Here is a 16,393-nt window from a genome sequence, read left to right as displayed (position 1 = left end):
CTTATGTATTTCCTCATTTGTCTCATCAGCAAGTTTCCTCTGTTGGCCGAAAAAAATGGTCTCCTTGTCTTCCTTCCCTTTTTCAATTCTAATTCTTTCATTTTCCAACTTTTTTCTGTTTTTCTTCTCTGCCTCTTCCCTTATCCGTTCCCTTTCTAACTTTTCTCTCTCCAGTATTTGACTTTGTATCTTCTCCATCTCTTCTCTCCTTATTCTTTCAATTTCTTTCCTCTCTGCCTCTTCTGTCCTTAGTCTCTCCCTCTTCTTTTTCTCCACCCTTTCTCTCTCTAGTCTTTCTCTTTCTTTCTTCTCCACCTCTTCTCTCTCTAGTCTTTCTCTTTCTTTCTTCTCCACCTCTTCTCTCTCTAGTTTTTCCTTTTCTTTCTTCTCCACCTCTTCTCTTTCTAGTCTTTCTCTTTCTTGCTCTTCTCTTTGCAGTCTTTCCTTTTCTATCTTCTCCATCTCTTCTCTTCTTTTTCTTTCCCTTTCTTTTCTCTCTGCCTCTTTTCTCCTTTGTCTTTCCCTTTCTTTTCTATCTGCCCTTTCTCTCTCTAGTTTTTCCATTTCTTTCTTCTCTACTTCTTCTTTCCTTAATCTTTCGATTTCTGTCTTCTCTGCCTCTTCTCTCTTTAGCCTTTCTTTGTCCTCCATCTCTAATCTTTTCAGTCTCTCCTTTTCCTTCTTCTCTTCTTCATGTCTCTTTAATCTTTCCTTTTCACTCCTGTCTGTCTCTTCTCTCTTAAGCCTTTCTTTTTCTTGCCTTTCAGCTTCTTCCTCCTCTTCTTTTTCCCTTTCAGCCTTTCTACGGTTTTCCATTTCCTCTCTCTCTCGTCTCTCCATCTCCAGTTCTCTCTGTTTCTCTTGTTCGCTGGCTGCCAGTCGCAGACTTGCCACAAGGCCCAGTCCGTGCGTCATGTTTACTGCTCCCTGAGCTGATTCAGCCTTGGGAACCTCGTCTTCAACCATCATCTGACTTTCTGCTGAGTCAGAGAAAGCCGCAGGAGGTAAAATGTCCACACCAGCAGAGCTTGGTGGCTCTTTATCTGACTCTGCGGTGCACCAGACTGCTGCATCTTCTTTTTGAAAACATGACTGTTCTTCTGTGTTTGTAAGTCCCTGTGGTTTATCTGCTGAAGGCTCCTGACTGGCACCATTTGATGCAGATGTGTGCAGCATGGAGGCCATTGTCTCATAGCTAAGAATCAAAATATGACAGACAGGAAAACTATGAGACACAGCTCACCCTGAAATGACCCAGCAACATGACCGCAGCTGAACTCGACCACAGAGAACCAGCCAAACATCATGCTTGATTAGTTTCCTTAGTAGACTTTGTTTTGGTGTGCTTCCAAAAAATGTTGCTCGAAGAGCCCAAAGGAAACATGGGTTTATTTTTAATAGAGAGAACTGCTCTTTTGGTACAGCCAGGAACAATCAAAATACTTTCCAAATGCTGTTAAAAGCTTCAATTCAAGAGGAAAATAACTAAATATGCAAGTTCTTTGCAACTAGATGTCATTTAAGTGCCGTTTTCTGAGCAGAATAAGTTAATTTAACAACAAAACCAATGAAAATCCATCACTAGCACCAATGAAGCGATGCACTGAGATTATCTCTTGTAGGTTTAGGGAAGCATATGGCATATTTCTGCATAAATATGACATTCAGTCACTTTTGTTATTTCAGTCCGCAAAAACCAGCATTCAGCAGCACACCTCAACAGGTAATCTGACCGCAGCAGCAGGCAGACTCACCCTCGGTGCAACACCCCAAACATGGCTGACATGAAGCCAGCAGATGTCTCCTTCTGCTCTTCTGCAATACACACATCATCCTCTGCACCTTTCTGGGTGCTAACACACACATAAAAACAAACATACACACTTATTTTACTTTGCAGATAAAATTTCTTCACTTATGAATATCTACAGGTAGTATGGAAAGAAGTTACTTGCTGTTGTTAGGCGGCAGCACAGTGGAATGATGTTAGTAAGTGCAGGTTTGCATCTGAATGCTAGCAACCATCACTGACTCACCCCCCTACTACAACCTCTTCCTCCTCCTTCACTGCAGGACTTTCAGTACTTCCGGTCCCTCTTTGTGCTTCCGTCTCGGCTGTGGTCTCCTCCATAGCTGCCCACAGTTTGTTCTCTTCATGGCACAACGACTCTTCATTGATCACAAGGCTCTCCTGATCAGCAACTTTAGGTGGTTTCTCGTCAACTGCTCCTTCCAGTTGTGATTTGTCTGGTGGCTGGATGTCATTCTCCTGCTGCAGCTGTCGTTTTGGTTTTGGGGGCGACAAATCTGTCCTTTCTCTGATTGGTTTTGGGGAAGGCTCGGAAGGGGCTACTGGTTGCACAAAAGGTCTCTCAGGCTCTTTAGTCTCCTCTGGAACTGGTTTTGGTGATTCTAAATGTGTCTCTGGAGCTTCTGCTGCTGTTGTTTGGTTCTTCAAAGTTTCCAACTTGGTAGATTCTCCAGAGGATGAACTGCAACACAAAGAGAGCTAGGTGAATACTGATTCATATTTCCTTTAAACTACAGTATTTATAAACCAAAGTTTCACACACTTAACAAACAAAAGAATGGCTGGGAGAATAAAGCAGAGAAGCAAGCACAAAGAAATTCCCTTGTCAGTTCTTACCCTCTGCACAAAGGTTTTGTACCCTCCTCAGCAGAGATTTGTACAGTTGTATCTTTGCAACTTCCCCCTTCTAACACTTTCCATAGAGGAGTCTCTGCGTCAGACAGCCTCTGTGGAGGCAGTGCCAGCGTCAAGACCTCTAATGTCATTATTTTATTCAGCTCCTCTGGGGGGCCTGATTCAATATCACATGGTGAATGAAGTGAGGCGGTTTCTTTCTTTTCTGAGGTATCAGAGTTTGACAGGGAGCATTCCACTACAGAGGGTTGCTTCAGACTGGAGTAAGCAAGGAAAAGAAGGAAACCAAATAAGAAAATAGAGAACAAAAGAGAAACAAGCAGAAAAATGACAAAGATTACAGCAAACACACAGATATGTAAGACATTTGAAAACAGAACTTGATGCTTGGTAATAGGAGGAAGGATGACTGAATAAAGCTGTAATGAGGATTTGAAGAAATTGAAATGAACACAACGTTCTTTCATTGGGGAAAAATTTCATACTTGGTTACCAAATGTTGATCCCATTAACAAAGTTAAGCTATTTTTTTTAAATTATTTACAATATACTTTTTTCCCCTTTATTCTCGATTCTAGGAACTTTTTTTTCCACTGTGGTATAAATACAATGTGACACAGAGGCTGTGAGGTGTTATAGAAAACCAGGGCAAAATAGAATATTTTCTTAAACTTCAGCAATATTATGTATCAAAGATGATGAATGATTCTTAAATATTTTACTTTTTTTTACTACTATTAAAATTTTTTACTGGTGATGAGTTTCTTTTGTTCTGAAAATCTCGTCTTTATGTTGCATTTATGGTTCAGGTGATTCTTATTTTTAGTTAATTAAAGGAATCAGTCTTTCCAAACCCATACCACAGAGTTCATCAACAAAGAGTAAGCACAACACCACATGTAAGAAATGTCATGAAAAAGGAATAAGTCAGCTCAGTAACAAAATAGGTGAGAGTTTTGAATTTCGAAGATAATTAATTTTACAAATAAAATCATTAGGTTTTATTGTAAGCACAGAAACAGACCACACAAAGCAGGAAACACCAGTTGGTTGCAGCTCCACATCGTTATTGAAACTTACCGCTTTTCAAAAGCAGAGTTCGGTTCACTCAGTTTCTTTCTTTCTTCTGACTGAAGGGACATTTTTTCAGGCAGCTGTTTGGCTGTAATGCCGTTTTTCACCAGTGGAGGGAACCGTTGAGTTTGTGTTTCACCTTTGACATCCGTTTGGGATTTATTGAAACCAAGTTTAGAGGTGGTTTTCATCTTCTCCTTGTCCTCATCTGACTTGTTTTCCTCCAGAATGCTGAGCGGAGGGCTTCTCGTCTTCTCCTCCTCTTTTTTCTTTCTCATCTCTATTTCCTCCTTCTGCTGAAAAAGCTTCTTTTGCTCTTCGTTCCTTTTCTTTTCCTTTTCTTCTTTCTCCTCTTTCATTTTCTTTTCTGCTTCCAGCCTCCTTTGCTCCTCTTGCAGCTTTCTCTGGTTCTCTTCTTCTCTCTTCTTTCTCTCTTCTGCCTCCTTCTGCATCTTTTCCTTTTCTCTCTGCTCTATCAGAAGCCTCTCTTTCTTCCTCTCTTCCTCTTCACTCCTTTTCTCCTCTTCCTTCTTCTTATTCCTCTCCATCCTCTCTCTCTCTTCTCTGAAAAGTCTCTCTTTTTCTTCCTGTTCTTTTTTTCTTTTCTCCTCTGCTTCTTTGACTCTTCTCTCTTCCTCTCTGTTTTTTCTCTCTTCCATTTCTTTCATTCTTTTCTCCTCTTCCTCTCTTCTCTTGCTCTCATCATCCAACCTCTTTTTTTCTTCTGCCTTCTTTTTCTCATCTTCCTCCTCCTTCTTTTTCTTCTCTGCGTCTTTCAGTCTCTTCTCCTCTTTCTGCTTTCTTTCCTCCTCCTCATATCTCCTTTTCTCTGCTTCTTGTTTCTTCCTCTCTTCATCCTCTCTTATTTTCTGTTGTTCCTTCTCTTTTGCCTCTTTCAAATGTCTTGCCTCCATCTTCCTTGTCTTTTCCTCTTTCAAGAGTCTGATTTTCTCCTCCTCTTTCATCTTCTTCATGAATCTTTCTCTCTCTTGCTGTTTCTCCTCCTCCCTCTTCAGATTTTGTTTTTCAGCTTCTGACTCCAGAAGCTTCCTCTCCTGTTCTCTTTTCTTCTGTTCCTCTTCCTCCTTCATTTTCTCCTGTTTGTCTCTCTTCTCCTTCAGCAGTCTTGCCTCTTCAAGTTTCCTTTTCTCTCTCTCCCTCTTTGCATCCTCTTCCTCCTGCAGGAGCTTCCTCTTCTCCTCTTCCAGGAGCCTTTTCCGCTCTTCCTCATGCTTTCGTAACTCCTCCTCTTTCTGCTTCCGGTGCATCTCTTTTTCTTCCTCCTCCTTCCTTCTCCTCTCCTCCTCTTTCTTTTGGATTTCTGACTGTTTCTCCTTCTCGGCTGCTCCCTCAAACTGTTCTGTCAGTGATGGCTTTTCATTTGTTTTACTTTCAAGACTGCAGAACAGATAAATAAAAAGGCTTAACTTTTTTTGTCAGCATCACCTCACATTCTGAAGTCCTGTGTTGATGTGCATTGCAAAAGTATTCACACTCTGGGACTTTTTCACATTTTGCAAAGCTACAAGCACAAACTTCAGTGTATTTTATAGGGATTTTATGTGATAGAGCAACACAAAACACTGGCAGGAAAACAGTTCATGAATTAATCATCTAATAGTTTTTATTAGATTATTTTTGTTTGTAAAAAAAATATGGAAATCATGTATTCTTTTCATTCCACTTCTTAATCATGCACGTTTTTTGCTCGTTTTCCACATGCAACCCCAGTAAAACACAGTAAGGTTTGTTTTTATGATGCGATCAAATTAAAAAGCGGTGATGGCTTTTGCAAAGCACTCTGTTTGTTTTTGTGACATTGATCTTGTCATTAAAATAAGAAAAACTCACCCTGCAGGACACCTTTTGATTGTGTCATGCCTAGAGTTGTCCTCTTCCAGAAACAAAGCCCCTGATTTCTGTTTCTGGTTAAGTGATTTGTTCTCATAGTCACGTTCAGGTGTTTTTCTGGACAGCTTATCACTTACAACACTCTCACTGATTTGGTTTTTCGATTCAGTTTTTTCCTCAACATCTGACTGCTTAGGTGTGATAAACGCAGCAACAACAGAGGTGGAGGACTGCTCAGAGGTGGAGCGCTCAGTGCAGGAAAAGGGCCAGGGAGGTGGCGGGGCTATGATCAGCTCTGAGCAGGGCTGAGCAGGACTGAGGACAGAGATATAAGCAATCAGACTCAACAGGTGATTAGATGAGACTCCAAAACCTTGAGCATGAGGATCCGCTGCAGAGCTGTTGGTTATCTTAAATGCAGGGAGGAAAAGGGGATTCGTACAACAGGAAGTGAAGTGCAGCTGTTAGTAACCCGGAAGCTCCAAAACCAGAAGCACACAAAGCAAACTGAGGTACTGAGAAACTGCAGGCAGACATTTCTCAGAAGCCTTGATTTGTATCAGAAAGAGGAATCACTCGGGTTGGTTAGCTTGGGGCTGTTTGGATCTTTATGAGTGATGATAAAACTTGTCAAGAACAATCCTGTCCCAACCTGTCACTACATGTTTGTCACGACGTCTTTAGTCAATACACAAAACAAAAAATGAATCAGACGGAAATGTTTTTCACTTTCTTCTGCTATTAAAATCTTTGTCAAAACAATGGCGCCACCAAAGGGTAATGGGGGCTTTTAAGGAACCCATTAAATCTATTCATTGTGCAGCCTTATGTTAAGAATATTTTATAAGAATATGAATGTGAAAAAGGGAAGGGCTTATTGAGTTACAACATTTATTTATTCATTTATTTGGCGCATGTCTTTTATTTTTGTACATTTCATTTAAAAAGAGACATAAATTTATGCTGTTTCTGAAGTAATTAACATATTAACTGTTATGATTGTTATATTTATTTTGAATCTGATACATACAGTATATTTAAGGAAAAAAAATATGCATCAGATATTCAAATGGATACTTATTTGAATATTACACCTTTTTGTCATTCTGCTTTTTATTGCGAACACAGTTGTAACAAGCTCATATTTGCTGCTTATATCAAAGAGCCTCAAACCAGCTGAATAATATAGACACCTTCCTAATTACAATTTTAAAACAGAAAATCTTAATCAATTATGGAGCTTCTTTAGACTCCACATGACTAACAACCAGAAATATTGCTAAACAGACACATTTTTCTTTCTTTTTATGTGAGGTAAAAGTAAAGTAGCTTTCTTTCAGTCAGCTGACCAGCTGTACAGCACAAATAAGGGCAGATTATATAGCCCTTATGTAGTTTTTGGTTTTATTGTGCAAATATTGTCAAAGGATTCCCTCTGACCACCCATTGAAATTTTCTGGAAGTGAACCTGGTCGTAAGACACATCCATGCAACCAGCACGTACTGTAACATGTTTTCATTTGGAGTTACACAATAGAGTCAAAAAAGTGAGTTTGCACATTGTCCTATCAAGAACTGTAGAATAATATCAGCAGCTAACAAGAAAATGTTCAATTTATTAATAGGTTTTTTTTAACATGAAGTCTCAAAACAGGGAAAGTGACTGCACACATGACAAATCCTTCACAATTTTCACATTTCAGAGTTTTAATTTATTTAAATAAAAAATCAAGTATAGATTTTTTTTGTCATTTGATAAAAACTAATAAATAATGCATAATTGTTGTAAAACATTAAAGTCACACATTACACTTAAGAGCAGTGAAAATAACTCCAGCAGCACACATTGAGCCAAAGGTGATCTGAGCAGAACAAACCAAGCAGGGCATCACAGTCATGATGGGAAAACTAAGAGAATCCAATCGGATTTGTCCATCATGATGTTTAATAGCTGTTAGTAGATTAGTAGTCAGCATGCAACAAAAAAGTCACTTTACATGCAGGGAGTTTAATTTGAGTGTAATGCTCAGTGATTACTTTCATTTCAGTTCCAAAAGATTAAAGAAATAAAATATATGTAACTGAAAATAACTGAATCTTAAAGATTTCCTTTCCACTCTGAAAGTATTGTCTTTGTTTTAAGTTTCATAAATGCAGTCTGTTTCCATCTCAATGATTAATCATGTTAACTGATTATCATTTAAATACTGACAGCCTCCACAACTGTTTAAGGAAAATCTGTTCTAGAAACGGTTCTAGAGTCACAAAACATGCATAGTTTCATTAACAACATCAGCCCATGAAAATTTCTATATTTTTCCAGAGATTCAGGAAGTTCTGTTAAACAATTATGTAGCATTGCAGAAAACACATTGAAAACCATTTAAGAGAATTTTTAAAAATGGTCTAAATGGATCACGTTACTCCATCACAGATATGTTGGGTAAATTATTGCTTTTTGATAATAGTTTTTGTATGATTGGACCACTAGTTGTATCTTCTTTTAGCCTGAATACAGCATCATATTCAATTTCTATCCACTTTCTTTTTAAGATCTGTTCACTGTTGACAGATTAATTTCCTCTGACCCGACAGTCTAAAAGAACCAAAGCAAGACTCTAAATTAAGCTCTGAACTCACCTGGTCTTTCCAGCTTTGCTCTCTGCGATAATCAGCTTTGGCTCTTCCAATGTTCTTCTGTTTGTGCCTGTCTGGTTACTGGTAGGAGACGTTTTGTCTTGGCTCATTGGGCTTACAGTTGTCTCTTTAGCTACCAGAGGGACAGAGAGTGATGAGCCTATAAAGACAGAAATCAAGGAAAAAAATCATTAGAGTTAGACAAACAAGACTTGATGGATTTCAAATTATCCAAAGCCGATACAAATAAATAAATACATGAGACAGGTTTATTAAAAAGCTGGTGTACCTGTCTGACTAGAGCTGATTTGAGCAGAAGGAGGTGAAGAATTAATAAAAGTGAGAGAGGAGGAGAAAAAAGTTGGGGAGGAAATAAGGGCGGCAGAAAGAGCTGGCATCTCTGGGTCACAGAGAGCATCGAGATCTGGACTAGTCAGCAGAGGGACGGGGGAAATGTTTCCAATGGCTGGAGCGGGGTCTGATGTAGGCCAAAGCCCCTGAGTAACTGACAGAAACAAAGAGTAAAGATAGAAAACATAAGAGGAAACAGAAAGAAAACTCATATGCAGAAGAACTAACAGAGGAGGATGTAGAAGGGGGTAGAAAACATGTTGGAAGTGAGGTAGACCAAACACAATGGTTACCTGACTCTGAGCCAGAGGGCGGACATTTAGGCAGAGATGATGATGATGATGATGATGATGAAAGTGGAGAAGAATCAGCGGATATAGGAGAGGGAGAGGTGGGGCGTGCAAAGGATTTCACAACCTGGGGTCTGAAAACGTGGGAACGGCCTGGTGTGCAGGGGGGAAGATGGCAGAGGAGGCAAGAGTAAAAATGAAATATTATAGGGATGAACCGGATAAGCAATACATCGAATAAAGAGAAAAGACACACCAGAGCTTGAAGCAGAATCATCTACGTTCTGAACCTCTTGGGGGCGCTGCTGGTGCACTGTAGGAGCTTAAAGGAGAGCAGAAAGAGGAACAGTCAGAAAAAAGTAAATCAGAAACTTAAGACAAAAAGCAAAAAGGAAAATGGATGGAAAGCAAACGTGCTGTTTAGAAACCACAGATGAAACCTTTGCTTTTTTCAGATTTAGTGAAAACTTGTTCTGCTTTTTCATTATGTTTGCAATGCTCTGATCTCTAAGAGGTTGTGTTCAGAAGTAGGAGTGACGCAGTTTCCTTGTGTTACTTGGCTCAATAAAACTCAAATCCTCTAAAAAGATAAAACATTACACAGCATGTTAGCAAGCTCAGTCAAGCTGAAGAGTTCTTCTTTATTCTTCTTTCTTTTTTCCTCAGCTAATTTTGTAACCTAAGGTTAGGAAAACACAAATCAAAAGCTGCAACCAAAACCTCTCATTTAAGATACGATCCACTAGTCTGGACAGGTTAAGAGAGAATCCTGCTTATGGTGGTTCTCAAAGTTTAGTTACTGTTACTGTTTGCTGCATTTTTATATCAGTTAAAGGGATCTTTAGCATTCCAGTACAAAAAACGATGTATTTTATTTGAATTTCCATAGCAGACTAAGACAAAGTAGCTCAGATTTAAAGTGAAAAGAAAAGGATACAGGATTTTCTATTTTTTTATATACATATACCCATAAATGAAATCTACTGTAATTAATACCTTTCAGAATAAATTTTAGTTAGAAAATAAAATCCTTCATACTGAGATTTAATGTCAGTGTAAATGCAGCTAATCTGATTCATGTTCTATTTCAATATGTGGATATATAGACATGTGCATTCTTGAATGTCTGTTATCCACCTATTTATTTTAAACTGCACTTTAGAGAGGATTCAAGCAGCTCAGTCACTCTGCTCAGGTTCCAGCATTTACAGGAACTCTTATTAATTCGTACTTCCTCCTGTATAAACTCTGCCTATTTTCCTTCTGCTTATTTCCACTTCACTGTGCAGTTTATGTTTGCTGAATTTCATATTTTATTCGTTTGACCTTATTTGGTTCCCGTTTGGCTTTCTCTGAATTACACCTGCTTTATTACTCTTTAATGTTTATTTGACTTAGTGAATAATTAAAGTCTGTAGTTTTCTATCTCACTGCCTTAGTTTAAATTTCCATTTGTTTTCTATTCATTTGCAACTTTCATGTAATATTTTCCTACTGAATGTGTTGTTTAGACTTCAGAAGATGGACTTTGTGTTACTGGTTTTGAGTTGGAGTGTACAGATGTGTTGGTGCTTAAAGTTTGCATACATGGAGATGAAAGCCATTGTTTTAGGCCCAGCTGCATCGGAGCTGTTGTTTGTTTGGAGTGAAAAGGTCATACAATAAGCAACTCAAATTAATTACAACAACAAAAATGAATTTGGTCCACAAATTTGGAAATAGGCTAAAGATACATACATATTTACCTTCTAATATTTATGAGTGATAAAAGTGCAAAAACTTAATCTGAAAGTAAAGGTATGGAAGTTTACATTAAGCTGCATGATCGACTGCAACTTCAAACTAATTTAACATTTGTCCACTGCTGTATGCTTAAAAGTGATGCAGTTCCAAGAGAAGGAACCGTTTTCAACTAAGTATTTATTTTGTAAAGAAAAGTGGTCAAATGTCCAGTTAGAGTTTGTATTAGAGGCTCATTATCAGCTACATAGTTTTCAATTTCTCTGCAACTTTTCAAAGGGCATTTAATGTGAGAGGGTGTATGAATATATTTGAATCTAATATACATTTTTAATCAAATATTAGTTATCTTTTACTTTTACTTTTTCAGTTCCAGCCTTAAAAAAGAAAGTACATTATCGTGATAGCCACCAGTCATAAAAATGAGTCAGAGGTTTGAATTTTGACTGAAAAAAAGACTATGAAAAAGATGAGTTCAAGTAGGTGCATTCACTTCCTGGGTAAAACACAGCATCACCGATAAAACATTTAAATATTAAACTCAACAATATTTTATCAATCATCATGCACAGTCCACAAACAAACCCACCCCCATAGTTAAAAGCATACATTTTATAAGACCAGCACACTAATAAAAACATGCAGCTGAGAGTATGAGGCATGCCTGCACTGCAAAAACACAAAATCTTACCAAGTAAATTTGGTCTATTTTCTAGTGCAAATATCTTAGTACACTTGAAATAAGACAAAACTAACTTATAAGCAACTTTTTGGCAAGAAATAGGAGTTTGGTTTAAGTAAATAATTTCTTAATATTAATGAAAAAGTACTAGAAAAAGTACTAACCCTATAACATGGGAAAAATGTCTTGTTATAAGGGAAATTATTTCCCAAAAGAAATACAACGTTTTCATCAAAATTAAGAAATAATTGATTCAAAACAGGCTCCTCTTTCTTGCTGATAAGTTACATGCAAGTAAGTTTTGTCTTATTTCAAGTGTACTAAGATTAGCAGAGGGAGGTGCATTTTGATCTAGAAACTAGATCAATATTAGTTTTGCATTTTTGCAGTGTGTATGCCAGCCTGCCTCCTGTTAGCTTTACCTGGGCCTGCCTGGAAGATTCTGGGCAGAGAAGGGGGCAGAGAGAGGGTCCAGGTGACAGGAGGCTGAACAGATTGATTCTCATGGGGCAGAGGGGGTTTTTGGAGGGAGGTAAATTTGGGAGCAGGAATCTGGCAGGCTGCTGAGATTGGCTTATGGGTCACAGCAGTGGATACAATGAGAGATGTGGTTGGAGAAGATATGGATGAGGATGTTATTGCTGTTTTAGGTGATGGTGATGAAGAATGTGGAAGCTTGAGAAGCTCTGAGGACGGAGCTGGGGGTGTATTTGAGGTCAGAGGTGAAGAGGTTTCTGCAAAAGCTGGAGACGTATTACAGGAAGATTTGGAGGTTGCTGAATTTTCAGGGAGCGGAGAGGCAGAGGAGGGACTCTGAACTGGGGGAGGCTTTTCTGTGGCCTGCGTTTCAGGAGGACTAGTTACAGAGTCGCACACAGCAGTGTCTGAAAAGGCAGTGCTGGCCATTTTCGCCCGCTTAGACCTGGGCGAAGGCTGAGGGGAGGGGCCAGGTGCAGGTTGGATGTCTGATTGGACAGGAGCAGCTGAGAACAGATGTCGGGAACGCCGGGGAGAGGGACGTGGAGCATTTGGCAGAGGAGGGCGAGAATGAAGAATGGAAGTGGAGGGTTCAACATCACGCCCACCGGCTGGTTTAATAGAAACACAGTGATGAAAGATGGGGTGTGGAAAAAGAGAATCTATGAAAAAGACAAAGAGGGTTGTGACTGCCGAAACAATGAAACAATGGTAGGATCACATGACTGTCGGTGGCGATACAGTCATGTAAATCACGTTTTAAAGCAAAACAAAATAAAGAACCCCTGCTGAAGCTAAAGCTAGTATAAGAAAGTTATCTGAGCATGCTTCCTGATAAATCTGATCCAATAGTAACTGTGTCGAATGCAAAAGTGAGAGCTAAATAACAATGGAAATCTCTTGAAGCACTCAATGGTATTTTAAAATGAACCTCTGGTATTTGTTGGGGTTTAGGGACCACAATTAAACATGCATATAACTGTCCATTTTAATAGTTGAAACAGAAAATATACCTTTATTTGCATTGCATTACATTTTACATTTTAGCTACCGCAAAACCTAACATCGACAGTCTTTCTTTGGATTACATCCAATCAGTGCCAAGGAAAAAGAAAGATGCTCTTTGATTGACTGCTTTGCAAATGTCAGCCAGTAGTGTTCCAGGTAGCATCAGGCCTAGATATGTAAGCTTCCCAATACTTTTAAAAATTGTCAGATTTTCCACAAACAATTTGGGATCAACTAACAATTTTTTTTATTGGTAAATACTGAAATGGGAATCGACAGAGGACATTTTCCTGCAATTCTAAAACGTTTCAAGATCTCAGTACTGTGGTTTCACATTGGCAAAGGCTGACAGAGCTGTTTTTATGTCCCGCAGCAAAACTGTTCATCCTAGCAGATGTACTTCCGAACAGTGATGGCTGGAGTCTGATGTGTTTAGTGTTTAAGTGAGAAGTATGTGGGTTTCAGCAGCAGGGCGAGTGACAGGACTGTGTGAAATACTGCGAGACAATCTGAGTGCTTTAGCAGCTGATGCAGACAGACAGACAGTGTTTCCATCCACACCTCCTCTTCACTGGCAAGGAAAAAATAGTGACAGAAAAGGCAAGATGGAGCTACCTGAAGCTGGCAAAGTGACTCCAGTGGATGTTCGGGTGTCAGGAGGAAGAGGAGCAGGACGGTTTGGACGAGTTAGTGTGTGTGGAACAACTGCAGGAGCCATTAATGGAAAGAGTCCAGCACAGAAGGAGTCAGAAAAACAGGGTAGAATAACAAGGAAGGTTGTGTCAGAGGTGTGATGATAGGAAATGAAATCAGAAAAACGTTCTACCTACCCGTGGCAGTGACAGACTTCCGGTCCTCCTCTTCATCGCTCTCATTGAAGTCTTCCAGGTTGCCAATATCGGTGGTGGGTTTGACACTCATGAGGCTGGCAAGACTCTGCATGTCTTCATCACTGAGAAACAGTAACAAACCTTTATCACACCACTGTTAAAGATGGGTAGGCGACATCACTTTAAGGCATTGAATCATCAAATATGTGATGTATTTGACCCCAAAATATGTATTTTATTCTTAATAACGTCATTCAAAATCAGAAGACACCATCAAAGAATCATGCAATACAAGTATTAGGGAAAACAGTGACCTTCACACTCATGCTTATTTTGTTGGAACCAAAAAGAAATCTGACACTGTTGACACTCCAACAATTAATTTAAGATAAACTAACTCAAGCATTTCTGTAGAATGAACTTTAAATTAGTCATTCATAACTTCCTAACACGATACAGAGGCCAATTTCACCTTGAAAGATTAGAGATATGAATCAAATATGACACATAGGTGTGGATTTTCATAGGTTAAAATACTGCAACATCTTCCTCAGCGAACTACTTCTTAAACAAATATGCCATCAAAATGCCTTTTTCTGTCCTACCATCATAAACCCAAACAAATGCATTTTGCTAAGAGCTACACGGCTACAGGGACATTAACTGGAACTATGTGATGTGAGTTTAAGAGCCTTGAACAAAAACTAATCCACATAGTTTAGTACAAAACAAAGGATGAATGTGGTTAAGCACCTCATGGACATTTTGGATTATGGTGGAGGATCTGTAATGCTGTGGGTTTTGTTAGTCTTCCTAAAGCCCAGGGAACCTTGTTAGTGGCAACATGAACTCACTGAAATACAAGAACATGTAACATGAACATGCCTCTGCTAGAAAACTAATAATGGGCCATTGGGTCTTTCTGGACAATATTGACCCAAAACATGTGTCCACATCAACACAGAATTGATCCACCAGATGGAAAATCAACCTTCTCCCATGGATATCTCTGTTTCCAAACTGAAATCCTATAGCAAGTATGTGGGGTAAACTGATGCAAAGAAAGAATAAGAGAGAACATGGGGCCTATCTTTATGTTTGATCCTGGTAATTCAAACAACTTACGTAGCTTTTCCTTCTCGAATAAAGACACACGACAGAGACAGCTTGAGCTCAGCCTCCACCACTTTGACCGACAGTGGCTTCAGCTTCAGAGTCAGGTCAGTCTGGGTCGGTGTGGGACTGGCGAAGCGCTTCAGGTTGATGTCAGCAGAAGCTAGCACCTTGCGGTGACCTTTGTTCTCCTGTGGATAATGAGTAGAAACAATCTTTGAATTTAAAGTATTTTATCTGGCGCTTATTTTTATAGTGGAAGTTTTATCTGATAAGGTAGATGTGATTATTGTGCAAAAGTTGGAACTCATCCCTTAATTTCTTTGAATTTTCAAGGAGCCCAACTTTGGACTTTGGCTGTTTTTTATATATTGTAAGTTTAGTGATGCACTATTTTAAAAGGAATGTTCTTCATCCATAAAAAGACTTCAGAAGTCAATTGATAAACACACTTTGTGTCTATAAATACTCAGTTTGCAAAGAGAGATTTCACATAAAATCAAGAAAAGAAAAATTTAATAGCCTCTGACTTACTGTCTTCAGTCAGAGGCTTCTCCAAATTTGCTGTAATACAGACTGCTACAGGAGATCCTTCCTGCCCTCGACCAACCCCATCTACAGAAACCCTTTGAAGAATCTTGAATAATTAGGTAATAAAAACATTTGATTTCACTTTTTGTGAATTGAATTTGATTTAATGTAGAAAGAATTCCGTCACAAAGACTATTCTTGAGAATGTTCAATAATAGTTTTAAAGACATAAAATGTCTTTAATAGCCAGACAGTAGTACTTTTTAGTCATTCACTTTTTTAAAGCACACACTGCATGAAAAAGCAGCTAAAGGAAAAAAAACAACTTTGAAATCCTGAAGACATAGTAATAAAGATTTCTTTAAATGATTACAAAAAAGTTAAAGGTTACCAAAAACGTTTTGCACATTGCACTGTAAAAAGAACTTGGGTAAATTTGCAGCATAAACAGTAGAGTGATACTTACCCCCTCAAGCACAAACGTCCATTCCTTGTCCTCAAACTCGTCTGTGTTAGGTTCCTAAAGGAGTGATAAGAAAATTAGTTTTTAATGAAATATTCTCTAAGCTTAGTGATCCTGTTTCTTTAATTTCTATAATTTTATATTTAGATATGCATAAGCCCCTTCCAGACATGCCAACTTTTTGAAACGAGGTGCAACTCAAAATATTAACTTCAGGTCTTCAATTTTTTGTATACATTATTCATTTATCTAACGCATCTATAATTCCCATTAGCTTACTTTGAGGTGGAGGAACTCAAGCACATTAATGATGGTTGTGTTCCACTTCAGTATCTTTGCATTTTGGTTGTTAGATAAATTATATGCAAAACCAAAACTTTATCTAAAACTAATGCAGCCCCAGTTAAAAACTGCAAGACTAGACAATTTACAGTAAGTAGAGTTAAACTTTAGAAAGTGTAAAGTGCACAAAGGCTTCTGTAAGTAGTTTGTTTTAGCTAGTAAAAATAAAAAGTTAAACAGATAAACAATTTCCTGGGTCACCTCTCATAGTGTTTGAAATGGAATACCTTGAACAATGTAACAGAGATGTCGATGTTTTCTGGAACAGGCCACATCACCGTTCCCCTGTAGGGGTTCTTTATCCCAGGCTGCCAACTGTGGAGCTGCACAAGAAAAAGT

The 16,393-nt window shown here is 38.6% G+C and overlaps 1 protein-coding gene across 10 annotated transcripts in view; it reads right to left on the bottom strand.

The window, feature by feature from the left end:
- LOC102231861 (EH domain-binding protein 1-like protein 1) overlaps positions 1-16,393 on the bottom strand; it is a 29,518-nt gene that overhangs the window by 7,398 nt on the left and 5,727 nt on the right. For 2 of the 10 annotated variants that reach the window (XM_023341811.1, XM_023341812.1), the window contains exons 3-14: positions 16,282-16,377; positions 15,716-15,769; positions 14,731-14,909; positions 13,606-13,727; positions 13,391-13,480; positions 11,713-12,429; positions 9,125-9,190; positions 8,872-9,021; positions 8,517-8,732; positions 8,231-8,387; positions 2,037-2,492; positions 1,755-1,853 (exon numbers count right to left, since the gene is read on the bottom strand). In XM_023341811.1, the coding sequence (XP_023197579.1) occupies positions 1,755-1,853; positions 2,037-2,492; positions 8,231-8,387; positions 8,517-8,732; positions 8,872-9,021; positions 9,125-9,190; positions 11,713-12,429; positions 13,391-13,480; positions 13,606-13,727; positions 14,731-14,909; positions 15,716-15,769; positions 16,282-16,377 (2,402 nt within the window). Of the gene's footprint in view, positions 1-1,754; positions 1,854-2,036; positions 2,493-8,230; positions 8,388-8,516; positions 8,733-8,871; positions 9,022-9,124; positions 9,191-11,712; positions 12,430-13,390; positions 13,481-13,605; positions 13,728-14,730; positions 14,910-15,252; positions 15,677-15,715; positions 15,770-16,281; positions 16,378-16,393 lie in introns of those variants that run through there. The other 8 variants (XM_023341814.1, XM_023341819.1, XM_023341813.1 and 5 more) reach the window with 7 other exon arrangements.

This window comes from Xiphophorus maculatus, chromosome 11 (genome assembly GCF_002775205.1).
Source record: "Xiphophorus maculatus strain JP 163 A chromosome 11, X_maculatus-5.0-male, whole genome shotgun sequence".
NCBI lineage: Eukaryota > Metazoa > Chordata > Actinopteri > Cyprinodontiformes > Poeciliidae > Xiphophorus > Xiphophorus maculatus.
The sequence above is the reverse complement of the archived record's forward strand: the minus strand, read 5'-3'. Positions and strand labels throughout refer to the sequence as shown.